This window comes from Homalodisca vitripennis, chromosome 6 (assembly GCF_021130785.1).
Source record: "Homalodisca vitripennis isolate AUS2020 chromosome 6, UT_GWSS_2.1, whole genome shotgun sequence".
NCBI classification, from domain to species: domain Eukaryota; kingdom Metazoa; phylum Arthropoda; class Insecta; order Hemiptera; family Cicadellidae; genus Homalodisca; species Homalodisca vitripennis.
In genome coordinates this window covers 155,292,271-155,306,651 of record NC_060212.1, presented here as the reverse complement: position 1 = coordinate 155,306,651, position 14,381 = coordinate 155,292,271, and the positions used below count along the sequence as shown (strand labels likewise).

General features: G+C 34.5%; 1 protein-coding gene across 1 annotated transcript in view; it reads right to left on the bottom strand.

Annotated features, from left to right (window-relative positions):
- Nucleotides 1-337: 337 nt before the first annotated feature.
- LOC124365036 (protein scarlet-like) overlaps nt 338-14,381 on the bottom strand; it is a 155,054-nt gene continuing 141,010 nt past the window's right edge. Inside the window, exons 13-15 of the mRNA XM_046820927.1 lie at nt 7,144-7,249; nt 5,585-5,685; nt 338-4,814 (exon numbers count right to left, since the gene is read on the bottom strand). Coding sequence (XP_046676883.1) covers nt 4,633-4,814; nt 5,585-5,685; nt 7,144-7,249 — 389 coding nt within the window. The 3' untranslated portion in view covers nt 338-4,632. The remainder of the gene's footprint in view (nt 4,815-5,584; nt 5,686-7,143; nt 7,250-14,381) is intronic.

Genomic DNA, 14,381 nt, shown 5'->3' with positions numbered 1-14,381 from the left:
AGCCACTCCGGCACCCACCCCCCAACCATACTGCCGCCAAACCACTTATATTATGTTCCCGATTAGCTAGAATAGCTGACAACTGCAAACAATAAGGATATTCATGAACATTATTATGCGTATGTACACACACTTGACGCTTGGCCAAAATAAGTGTATGCGTAAATATACGCATATGATCCCCGGGAAATGTTAAGTTAGGCGTATATAACCGTCATTGACCCAGGAAGGGTTAATATATAATTTACTTCTTGAACATTTTAGCCTGACAGTACCTGTACTTTGCAATATTAATATTGTAGGTATGATAAAGAAGATGGGGTTAGAAAATGAGGTGTTACAAAATTAAATATTTAATTATACAAATTAAATACATTATACAAATATTTCTATTCAACATTTCTTAAATAATTTTTTTTGTATCTGTTTAAAGCAGAACTTTATATACATATTGATAAATTAGTCATATTGTGAATGACAATTGGATTTTCATAAAACTTTGGTATATAAAATCTTGTTATATCTAAGTTATGTTGGACATTTAACAAAATATAGTTAGTATATTTATAAATATACTACTAGTAATCTTATCCACAATTTATTAAACTGTAAAAAAACAACATCTGTAGAGATATTTATTTTCATAAAATCACAATATTAATTGAGGTTTATCAAAATAATGTTAATATTAAAATATTTACAGTACAAAAAATCTTTATTTGTATAATATATTATACGAGTTTTGTGTTGTCTAGTGCTGTGAGCACGTGTGGCAAATGTCTACCCTTATATCATCAACTTTACAATATATTTTGGTCGGCTACTGGACATTATATTAACAATCAAATTTTTCTCCTGGTTTTATATTGAAATGACGTAAAGTATTGTATATATGTTTATCAGTAGAACATTTTTATAATTCACATCTGACACGTTTTAAATAGACAAGTTACTAAAAAGTAGAACTAAAATGACTAAAAACTATTTAAATCAGCCTCTAAAGCTAATGTTAGTTCGACTATACAAGATGGTAGACCAGTGACAAACCAGAGTACTAAGTCTTCTAAATGTGTAATTTTTAGTGTGTCTTTAGACAAAGGACATTTGATGGACTTTGTCAGCAACACATATAAAGTACTGTGAGTCAAACTGCCTATGTTAATCATGTAAGAAATCTTTAATAATAGAATATTAACAAGTCAGTCCACTCTATGGCAACGCTTGAATTTGACATACTTCTAACAAATTGATCCTTTATTAATAATACAAGATTGAAGCTGAATATATCAGTATGAATAAAAATAACTCTTTTAAATAATAAGGTAAAAAAAAACCTGACTTATCACAACAATAAGAACACATTTAACTCATTGACATCACAAAAATAGCCAACATAAAAGTGGCAATACATACATCACTGGTATTTCAATTTGTCTGAAACACCAATACTTTTATTATCTAGGTGCTTCACTATATGTGACACAGTACCGCTGACCTAGATACTATGTCAGTTGTGCTGATCCACCACAACACTTCTTGACTGAATATAAATAACATGGTGGCTACCATTGCATTTTAAATATGTCTATCATTGCACATTTACACCCTGGTTCACTATTCTTATACTTTATTTTTTTAAATGGACTATTAATCCCCCAATACACAATTCAATATCACTGAAGTGTATTAAAATAAATTACTTATGACTAAACGCAATTTAATTCTATTCAGTCATTACATATCTAGTTTCCACCACTTGACCAATTGAAAACAACCAGACCAGCATTAAGCCACATCACTTTGTCTATGCATTTTTTTACAGTTTTTACAGTAGGTTAAAATCAATATTTTTCTCAAAATGTCAATACCCATAACTCCCAAATATCAATGTTGAGGCTGTGGTGTTAGGGTGAAATATTCTGGTATACTTTGCACTAGTTCCTGCAATAAATTGTACAATGGTGGCTGTGTCAATATTCTTATCAACTTTTGAAAAAGGCAGTAAAAGATCAAATAAAACTAGGACATGTAAAAACTAATACCCATACAGAGCTAGCTGATGCCATAAAACCCCTAAGTATGTTAAATACTAATAACCTACCAATTAACACATCACTTAGTTCAGAAGTGAACTACATGGCCTATGGAAGGTAAAACAAGCTCCAACCCCTACCATATCTGAGCCAAAGAGGAGACTATGGCAAATATTGAACACCAGCACAGCACTGCCAACTGGCTCTAAATTTAAGCTGGACAATATTACATCTAAAGTTGAAGAGCATGAAAATGGAGAAGAGACAGACTTTGAAACATCATTGTCTCTAGCAGCAGAGGCCAGAAACATTCTCTTAGCAGAAAATTGCAACTTAAAAAGTGACGATGAATTCCTTAATAACCAAAATTTAATAAGAAAAGAAATACTAGCTGAAATGGAGGCAACTCTATAAGTCATGACAGAGACAGGAAAAATATTTAACTGAAATTGAAAAATTTACAGAAAAATATACAAGCCGCTGTAGCTCAACTTTTAAAGGAAAAACAGAATAGTTCTGAAATGCAACTCTTGTTTGAAGAGCATGATAATAAACAAACCCTTATACTTCAGAGGACATTAAAATATACTCCAAAATATGATATCTAAAATCAACAAAGAAAATTCAAATAGGTCTGAAAATAACCAGTCTGATTTAAAGACATATACTAACTCTGAGACATAGACCCCCAAAATGAAATGACCTTAACAAATGTACCCTCTTATGTCACAAACTCTATTATACATGAAAAAATAGGCAGTATGGCATAGGACACTTTTAAGTCTTTAGAAGAGAAGATAAACCTCTCATCCAGACAAGAGATATATAAGCCTCACTCAATACTAATACCAAAGATTTGTCATAAGGATACAAGTAGAAATCTGCATCAATAAAACAAAATTGCTGTAGTATTTCATTCTAAGTTGCAAAAATACAGCAAATTCTAATTTCCACTCTGAATAAAATTAACAGACAATCAAAAAAGATTCAAGAGACTCTCTACTCTCTGACACTAGACACTCCGAGGAAACCAGGCAAACCACTGTCCTTTTGTCTATAACCAAGACCAAACATAACCATAATTTGACACAGGAAACAGCCAAGCCTATACAAAAAAGTGACACACATGATAGTAACCAAGCCAAACCACCCCAAATCAACCAAAAGAGACAGCCAAATCTGTATTCAAAAATTGGACATGACCACAACTATGACCATTTTACGACCACAGAAGGCAGTTATAAAAGTTAATCACAACTAAATCCTACAATCATATTGCCAGGACCCTTGAAAAAAGAGGGACAATAGTAACTATCACAGTTGAAGTGCGCAGAACTGATAGCACTCATTGAACAATCTCTCAGTGGTTTGCCCTCTTAGTGATGATGACGACGCATAATTTAGACAAAGTAGATCAACATAAGGAATTCAGGGGTAAATAGTAGCACAGGACAAATACTCCTGCTAATCCAGGATTTGTAAAATAAAAATATTCTCTTTCCTTTCTGAGGGAACACCTTTTCTCTGAACACCAATTGGAACAGACACTGCCTGGTTGGCAACATGTGGACTGGAGTTCTGTGACTGACAAGGGAACTATTTGTCTCTTTCTAGATTACAGAAAAGCATTTGACTGACTGGGTCACAGACTTATTTCAAATAAGCAGCAAAACTACTGGGAATCAGAGAAGTAGCCAATGACTGGTTTGTTAGCTACCTTGAGGAACGACAACTAGTAGTAGAGGTAACACAAAGTCAACAATTGGACCACTACATACAGATCAAACCCTCAACCAATGACATAAGGTGTCTCTCAGGGGTCTGTTCTTGGCCCAATCTTTTTATCCTTCTAATAATAATTCCCTAACTACGTCCAAAATCAAAACACTACACTACTGATAAAATAACACAGCATATGCTATTTATGACATTGCAACTACATCCCTGACTACAACCTCGAACTACGTACTGCAAAATGAATGACCTTGTAATGAACCTTAAAATGGATCAGCAATATAAAGGCTGCTAAGTTGACTCTCACATGAGATATGGGATTGCATATATGGAGTAAATCATCAGCCAGTCCTCATCAATAAAAAAAGGCCATAAGGGCGCTAGCTGACCTTCATCAGAGAGAAAGCTGTAGACCGGCATTCAAAACACATGGCATTCTGACAATTGTTCCTGACTTGAATTTTGCCTCTTAGTACATCCTTCAAGTAGTTCTTCATGTTGACAAATGCAACCTTGAAACAAACCAGGATGTTTACAAAACAGTTACAATACAAGGTATGTAGCAAGATACATCCTTCCCCGACACCGGACAGCCCTTTTCGAGAAAACTCCCTCGTACATAAGGTGTAAACTGAAGAACCTGCTACCATGTAATCTTTGAGGTTTGACAGGAAAAATCCTCAAGAAAGAATTACAAAAATACTTTTTGGAAAATCTGGTGTAAATAAATATGAAACCGTGTTTACAAGTGAGGAAAAATATGGTAAAAGGATGGTAAATATAAATAAATATGAAACAAAAATAACAATAATGTATAAATGCTGAATCATATGTTTCCTTTGTTTATGTTTCAGTGTCACACAGCTCAATAGACAGGCTGTCGCTGACTGCGTCTTCTGAAGGCATAGAAGCCGATAGCGTGGAGCACAGCAAAAGAAAGGAACAGACCAGAGAAGTCTAGCCAGAGGTTGTTAGGACTATATCCATATTTCAGCAACACTCCATAGCCCGTTGAAATACATGGGAGTTTTGCATCCTCTGGACAAGCTGGAAAATATTTACATGTGTCAGTAACTATTGTGGTTAAAATATCTTCAGCTTGTTAGAATCTAATCAGTAAGATGGCTATTCTTATGTATAAGTACAAATGTGCAATCATACAGTTTATTATTTTCACATATTATATAAAAAACGTCATGCATATAACAACAATGTATTACCAAAAAGGGTTCGCTTTTGGTTGGTTTATACCCTTCAGTTGAATCTACACTGGCCTGAGTACAGCAAAAACCGATGTGTCACTTAAATCTGAAGGAAACCCTACGGATATCCAGGAGTGGCACATCACTTACCTTCTAATGTCTAGATCAAATAAGTGCAAGGGTAGACCAATTGGTCTAGTCTACTGTGGAGGATAATCGTTGGAAGTTGGTTGGGTTCCTTAAGTGCTAAAGGCAGTTGTTAGCCTAGACATCAGGGTGTACCACCCCTGTCCACTTTAACTGAAGAGGGTGGTACAGAGCTGGCCTCCCCTTCTTCCAAGGAGACATGACAGAGATTAATGCCCAAAATATACCTGCATGGACCTCGACAGGAGATGGCCTTTACCCCTAACATTACACATGCATTATATTTTGTCAGTCCGGAAACAACACAAAGGTCCTATAAAAATTAAGTGCAATTTTTAGATTCTTGTCCTAAGAGAATAAAAAAACAACAATGTCTGTGAGAAAATTTTACACTAAGAATTTACAGCATACTATTAGGTGTTTTTGAGAATGGTATTAAGAAAATGTAATAGGTAAAAATTAACTTACGGATGGAGTAAATTTTGCTCCACTGCATTATTGACATGGCCTCTATACCATAGTAGAACCTGGAGATGTATTTGATCCATTTTAGGTATAGAGGAACCGTGCTGAAACATACATGTTTAAAAGCATTACATTTTTCACTTTGTGAAGGTTTAGCACCTCTTCACTTTTCACTTAGTGCAGCATCAAAAATCTGTCACTTGACTCCAGAATCTGGAGTCATGTCTATCTGACCAAAAAAAAAAAATGGTGACGAAGAAGCTCAAAACGAACTCTTTGTCTCTTTTCCATGCCAGAAACACGCACAGAATCAAGTGTAGGCTAGATGAAGAGGTATTTGTCTCACAGGTACTCAATTGAGTGCACTACAATATTTTAGACACAATCCCAAAGTATGGTGTAGTATCCGAGTCTTGTACATACCTCTTCCCATCATCCAACAATCTCTTACAATAACACATACATTAATTGACAAATGGCATCGGCAAATAGTTTGTTCCAAAAGTAAACTCAGTCGGAACATTTATGCTCTAAAATGCTATCCATGTTATTGCCAGAGCACGAAGGCTTGTCCATTGTAGGTTAATAAACTATTCTATTCTGTTCATCCTTACAAACATTGAGAGTTTGAAGAAATGCTGTTTTAATTATCAGATACTATTCTTCTTGTAGTAGAACTTATGGGTGTGAAAGATAATATTGCTAAGGTCAAGGGCGGATCCAGTACTAATTTTTGGAGGGGGCCACCTTGGCTTTTTTTTGTCTTCTCTTTAAAGCCTCAGCTCTCAGGTATGCTGGCTTGTTTTCAATATACTGTGACTGCTATTCCTGTATGATTGGATCTCCCCGCGATTTGAACCCGTGATCTCTCTCAGTTAGAGAGCCGTGACTATATCCACTAGTCTACGGAGGAGGACCACCTTGGCTTTAGTTTAACATTATCTTTACTATAACAGGTGACTTTGAATTTCGGTACAACAAAAACTAAAATTGTTTTAAGGTTTAATTCATAAATTTATGATAGTTTCATTTTTATATTTACAATATGAGAGGGGTTTTTGAAAAAAATACTCTTTTATGAAAATTTCTGAGGAGGCCATGAAGCTGTGAGAGTAAAGGGAGAATGAGTCAGATAAAGTCCCCCCAAGAGCTCAAAACATTAAATAATATTTGTATATTAGCAATCCTACTTGTTTGAAACATAGAAATTAATGATTTTATTTTTAATTAGGCTCATCTAATGTATTTAAATTTTGATTTATCCAGATTTATTCCATACCTCTGGCATGGTACGCTCTTTAATCACATTCATCCCCACAAAGCAAGGTCCTACTTACAACATGGTCCCTACCCTGAATCCACCACTAACAAGGTTAAGGATAACACTACTAAGAAATAATACTGGTCATAGCCTTATCCTCTTTACCCAAAATGTTTTGACCACAAGTTTTGTGTATCTTACCCACTTAGGAAATAACAATGTCACATACTGTTCTTTATAAATTAGGTTTCATTTTGAAAGTAAGGTTAAAGATCAGTGTAAACAAAATAAAGGTCATTACCTGAGATGTATGAACAATCCGCAGAACGTATAAGTGATGAAATCTAACGGAACAATGAGGAGGGAAGCGGTTGCAATATTCTCAAAAAGGGCTGACATACAGCATCCTGTAAAATTACACAAACTAATAACTTTGTTATAACATGTTTTCAAAATACAGATCAAATGTGAACAAGATAAATAAATTACATTTTAAAAACAGACAGTAATGGAATATAGAACATAATTGGCTAGAAAGTTTATACTCAGAATCGGAACACTTATTGAAGTAATTGCTAATAATTATATTTTAACTATGTAAAGAAACATAATATATGGTTAGATCTTACATCTATTAAATTTACTACCAAAATTATATAGCAAACTAAAATAGAAATAAAATAACTTGGATTGCTTTATAACTGGTAATCTATATATATATAAAAGAAAGTCGTGTTAGTTACACTATTTATAAGTCAAGAACGGCTGATCCGATTTGGCTGAAAAATTGGTAGGGAGGTAGCTAAGAACTGGGAGAAGGACATAGGATACTTTTTATCCCGTTCCCGATTCAGGATTCCACCCCACTGGTCTTTAAAAGTTACAGAAATATCCGTAAGAAATGCATTGCAGCAAACATATGTTATTAAGTGAAAGAGCTTTTTCAAATTTAATCAGCTGTTCTTTGTATACATATATAATGCGACAAAAGAAATATATGTTTATATCATTTAATTACTATTTGAAACAGCAAATTTTGTTTCAACTGTTTCTGCAATCACTGTTAATCATAGACTTTACTATCCAGATAATACAATTCAAATTTGACGTAAAAATTCACCATTAACTGCAATATTTATCTAATATAAACCATGCTCATGCTTGATCAGAAGAGCAATGCAGATATCAAAATTACTATCTTACGTTGGCTACAAATATAAAGAATGTTATAAAACCAACATTAGTTGTTTTTTTTTGACAGAAGTATGGTTCTCAAAACTCCGTGTGTACATATTCTCTCAATCGAGACAATAAAGCAAGCTCAATCATGGCATCGGAGATATAACTAATTTGATCCAGAAGTGATACACGCACAAAGCCTAAAATAAAAACCATACGCAATTTCGCTTAACATCTGAAGCTCATAATCATTAGACTGTAATAATATGTACCTAAAATATGCCTATTTTCGTTCCAAATTACATTGAGCGCCTTCATTTATTACATTGTATGTGCGCTAATGAATTCCGACTTTTTGACTCCTGTCCACGATGGTCTAATATAGTTCAATTTTATACAAAAATCATGGAATATTGGAGAAAAATTCCAGTTATTTCACAGGTGCATATTGAGACTGTTTTAAAATTTAAATCTTAAATAGATCATGAGCTTGGAGTATCTTTCAGTGACTATCATTTATCTCAGAAGGGTAATAACGACATTCAAAAGAAATATGCCTCCTATGTCCCAATTTTTCTGTAGGAAATTGTGTGTGAAGCCGTGGGTATTTGGTTGTAATTGGTATTTTATTGAAAATGAAGAGTTTTCGTTATAAAATACTACGAATTTATTGACGAACTAGCCGTTACCCATAGCCAATTGCGCATAATTGCTTTTACTAAGTAATATAAGGACTTCGGTTCTTAAAATTTGCGTGCGAAGCCGTGGGTAACAGCTAGTTTGTAATAAAAAGAAGTGCATGTTAGTATGCTACAACATAATAAACCATTACAGTTCTAAAATCAAATATAATTCATACTATTACATTCATACATCCTAGCTAATATTATAAATTTGAAAGCGAGTTAGTTTTTTTGTTAGACTTTCATGTGTAAACTAGTAAACCATTCAACCGATTGCACTGAAATTTTACATGGAATTCTAAGAGTCCCTGGTTAACATTTACATCTATTCTTATTCCAAAAATTTCTCTGGGATATGTTCCACTGGTCTCCAAAGTTATGAAAAATCCCATCTTGGTCTTTAAAGTTGCATTGCAGTAAACAAATATTATTAATTGGAAAAGTCAGTATAAAAATTGTTTTAAGACAGCACAATCATATGTTCAATTACTTAATTTAACCACTATTTTCTATTTGTTTACGTTTATAATGTGAAAGCGTAGAGTAAGCTTGATAGTTACTCTTATTTCAACCTTTTCTGTAATCACTGTCGGGCACAGAGTAAAAAATATCCAGATAGAAAATTAAAAGTTTTAGTAAAAATATGCTTTTAACTGTACATTTTAGCAAACATTAAGTATGCAGTGCTTGGTCAGTACTGTAAATGAAGATATAACAGACAAAGTTACTATTAACTTCTACTATACATTTAACTGTTATAAAACCCATCTTAGTTGTCTTGGGACAGATGTAGGCTTCTCAGACTCATGTATAAAACATATAATAACAATTGAGTTATTATATGTCATAAATCTTTTCAATCATCTGCCTTTAAATGTTAGAAGTTTAGAATATAATATATTTAAATTGTATGTAAAGAATGTACTTATTGAGCATTGTTTGTATACTGTAAATGAGTTTTATGACATAAGAATGTAGATAATATTCACTTTAAAAATACTTGACTATGCTAATACAAAATGTTTTTTTGTCCTTGGCAATAAATTATTCGGTTTGATTTTGATTTGATTTGATTATTTCAAAATTTTTTTTTCTTAACAAAAAAAAAAACAATTGAGTTATTATTTCAAAAATGATATTATAATTTAATATTATGGGGGAAGAGGGTAACAAGAGAAACTGGGTATATAACTTATGTTATTTGAATCATATGAATATTGAAAAAGAAATAAGCATTGGCAATTTAGAGCTATAATCAAAAAGGCAGATGTGGTAGGGCCATGTAGCTATGCAATATATTAATTGTTAAATGAAATCTGATGTTATACTATAAATGTTATACTAAATAAATGTTATATAAAATATCTAGTTTATAGTAATTTAATAGCTTATTGTAAAATATTGATTCAACTAAGTGATTATATACCCATCTCTTTGAATTAAAAAAAAATTCCTACCCCAGTAGTGACTGATTATCCATCTTCACAGACAAGTTTGACGGGCACATCTATACTCCCCAGTCTCCTATTTGACTGATATGATCGTATAGCCAATCTCCCTTCCCTGATATTGCTTGCCGACTGTCCACTAAACCTTTTCATATCTGATCTTGTCTATTTGTTTTATATGAATTTACTGTCACACTTCAACAACTTAAGAAGTCAGGAGCCCAGTCTTAACTGTTGTGTGAAATAAAAGATAAATTAAAATTAGGTTATTGACTGTCTTAAGAGATCTTTCCAACCATAAGATTGTCCTAAAAACCTCAAAACTATGTTACCTGTCTCAGGCTAACTAAAAATAGGAAATACAGTGGAGTCCCGCTAATCCGAACACGTGTAATCCGAACGGTCGGTTAATCCGAACAGGTCCAGGAGGAATTATTTATAACGATAATGAACAGTTATAGGAACTAATTACATAAAAAATGAAAATGGGTGCATCATTTCGTACATAAACAAAGAAAACTTTAATTAAATAGACATACAGTATTTTATTAAGACAAATTGTGTACGGTACAGTACATAAATAATGAAGTTAAATACAGTACCAAATTGAAACTTATAGGTTAAGTATGAGTTAAATTACTGTATTAAGAAGTGAATCAAACAAAAATTGGACGTACAGTACTGATATTATTATTGAGTACAATATTAATTGTTAAAAGACATAAATTCAGTTATTGTCTTCTGTTTCATTTCATTTCATTTTCTTTATTGTACATATTCTTAGAGAACAGAACAAAGGTCAAGAAGAAGTGTTAATGTTATAAATGAGTGTAATAGTCAGTGGTTTGTAAATTCATTATGTGGTCTTCATTTAGTCAAGGGGCTCTCTCCAGGAATTCTTTCACTGAGTAGAAGGGTCTGTCTTCCAGCCACGCTGTTAGTTGTCTACTCAGTCGTTGTCCAGATACTTTCTTGAGGTGTCCAGGCATATTGTTGTAGAACAAGGCTCCTCTGTAGCTTGGCTTTCTTTCATAAAGACTCAAGTGGTGAGTTGGGAGTGAGAAATCTATTGCGTTTCTGGTGTTATGTTGATGTAGGGTCTCTGTGTCTGTCTTGGTTGGTTTTTACTGCATACAGGATGATTTCTCTTATGTACAGTGCTATTACAGTTAATATTTTAAGTTCTTTGAAAGATTCTCGGCAGCTATCTTGGTAGTTTAACCCTGCAAGGCTCCTAATCGCTCGTTTCTGTTGTATAAGCACTCTTTCAGATTTGAGCTTGTTGTTCCACCCCATATTGCCAGGCCATACCTTAGATGTGATTCAAAAAGTGCAAAATATGCAATTTTTGATGTTTTTATCCCACTTGTTTGTTTGGTTCGTCTGATTACATATGTTCCTGAGCTGAGTTTTTTACAGAGTTGGTCTATATGAGTTCGCCAGGTCAGATTCTCATCTATCACTATTCCGAGATACTTTGTGTTTTCTTCTCTCTTCAGTTTCAGGTAGTCCAGCCTCGATTTCCTTTTTCCGAATGTTATAGATCATCTGCAGAGTCTTTTTCTCGTTCAACACAAGGTCATTTGAGTAGCAATATTGTTTTGTCATATTAAAGGCTATGTAGGCGTTGATGTCAAGTTGTTCATTTGTTTTTTCTGCTACTGTAATGACAGTGTCGTCTGCAAAACATAACAGTCTGGCAAGCATCTTTAAGTTGGTCTGGTAGGTCATTTGTTAGTAGCAGGAATAGGGACCGGGCCCAACACTGATCCCTGAGGCACACCTCTCTGCATTGGAGTTAGAGTTGATTGAGCTTTCTTCAGGAGTATTATTAGAGAGGCATTCAACTTCCACCATTTGTTGTCTGCTCCTTAAATAGCTGTCAAACCAGGCTAGTGCTGTTCCCCGTGACTCCAAGAGTATTTAACTTATCAAGTAAGCAGTTATGATTTAAGCAGTCAAAAGCCTTGCTGAAGTCCAAATATAGACTTGTCACCTTAGAGCCCTCTTCCAGTTTGTCAATTATATTTTCAATCAGCTGTATTAGCGCTGTAGTAGTTGATCTGCCTTTCAAATAGCCATGTTGGTAATTAGTTAGTAGATTGTTTTGTTCCAGGTGTAGTAGTAATCTGGTTAAGGCAATTTTTTCAATAATTTTTGAGGAAAGTCGGTAGTAGAGAAATGGGGGCGGTAGCTGGTTAATCTCTGTAGTTGGCCCATTTTTGAATTTCGGGTAGACTTTTGCAATTTTTAGTTTTGATGGAAAGATGCCTTGTTGAAATGATTTGTTTATTATGGTTGTCAATGGAATGGCTATCTCTTCTTTACAGCTCTTGGCCAGTTTGGCTGAAATTTCATCAATTCCAGTTGATGTTTTTGGTTTGAGGGAATCTATAGTTTTCTTGACTTCTTCAGGAGTAGCAGGATACAATGAGAGTGTTTTCAAGGATGTTTGGTTGTAAAATTTGGAAAATTTGAGGCAGGGTTGTTTTTTTTTGGTTATTTTCATTCAATGTTCTTTCTGCAGTGTTTGAAAAAAAAACTGATTGAAGTTATTTGCAATATCTTTTGGTTCTCTCACATCCCTACCATTCACCTGTAGTACCATTTCGGTTAGTTTTCCATTTTTTTCCTTTCTTTCTTGGTTTATGACCTGCCATAATGCTTTTGATTTGTTGTCCGCTTGGTCAATGAAAGCTGCATTTTGGTCTTTACGAAGTTTTTTGAGCTTTAGGTCATAGTCCTTTTTTCCTTCTTGCAACTTTGCTTTGTCTTCTGGTAGCCCAGAGCGCAGGTACTGTTCATTTGCTTCTATATATATTTTCCTTAACAGCTTGCTTTCCTCATCCCAGACGTACTTTGTTGGTTTACGTTTTTTTGTTTTGAAGTGACATGTGGGACAGGCAATATCTAGAGAATATTGAAGTATATTGCAAAAAGAGTCATAGGGCTGCGTCAACATTGTGTATTGTTTGAATTTCTGTCCAGTCTTCATTGCTTAAGAGTAACTTGAGTTGATGTACAGATTGTTCACTAAAACTCTTTTTTTTTTCTTTGGGTGTTGGCTTAGAGATGTTTTGGGGAAATTAGGGTTATTATTTGAGCGGTTATGGTCTGAGAGGCCTGTTTGAACTACCTTAGTAATAATTTCATTTTGCTGCAGATTAGTACATACCCAGTCAATTGATGTTGATGAGGTTGGTGTTGTTCTTGTTGCCGGAAGTTTATGTCTGGTAATGTTATAGCATGCTAACAGCTCTGTGATCTTTTTACTATCATTATTTTCTTTCAGCATGTCTACATTTATGTCTCCCACTATCACTATTGGTTTCTCTGAGGTTAGGCCATCATTTATCATACTGAGAGTTGGTTCAGTGCTGCATCAAGATTTGAACTAGGTGGTCGGTAAACTCCTAATACTAAAAATGGCCCTTTCTTCCTTCTAATTTCATATAATTGCTGACTCACATATGAGTTCAGAATCTGGGCTGCTTGTTTTTAATAGCCTGACATGATTTTCAATACCACTCTTAGCAAATGCAGCTACACCTCCCTTTGTATGAAGTTGTCTACAGAAACCGCCAACAAAGGAGTAGTTTGTTATCCTGGTGTTTTGCAGGTTTTCCTGGTTGAGACCATGTTCTGTGACAATAAATAAGTCTGGGTTTTCTTCATTTAAATAGTGTGTTACTCTATCCAGTTTGTTGGTTAGCCAGTTAACATTTTGGTGACCAATAATTATGTTCGCTTTGGGCCTAATGAGCGCACATTCTTGAGTTATGAGAGAGTTTTTATCTTGCTGTTCATCAGGTTTATGTGGTCTAAAAAAAGAATCAGAGTGGGTGAATGTCGGCCTGTGTTAAGATCTGTTTCCCTGATTCTTGTACGAGGTGTGGGGATACAGTCTGGTGTGAGTCAGAAGTATCTCCTGCCCATGGGGTCTCTTGCTGTGGAGTTTTCAAAAGGGATGGGATCCGCGGTGGTGATAGTGGCTGATGCATAGCTGCATGAAGAGAGTCTATTGGATGACGCGTAGTTTCGCCATCGTGTCATAAACATGATATCGGCAGGTGTAGCAGTAGCCTGTTGCTCTAAGTATCGTAGTGCAAGGTTAAGCGCTGCTGCACCGTCTGCGTGTGGCACCAACTCTCCTTATCACCCAGGTTCTCGTCGTCCCGTAGCGCGTGGACCCGTACAATATCCAGTACGCTCACATTGCTTAACTCTCA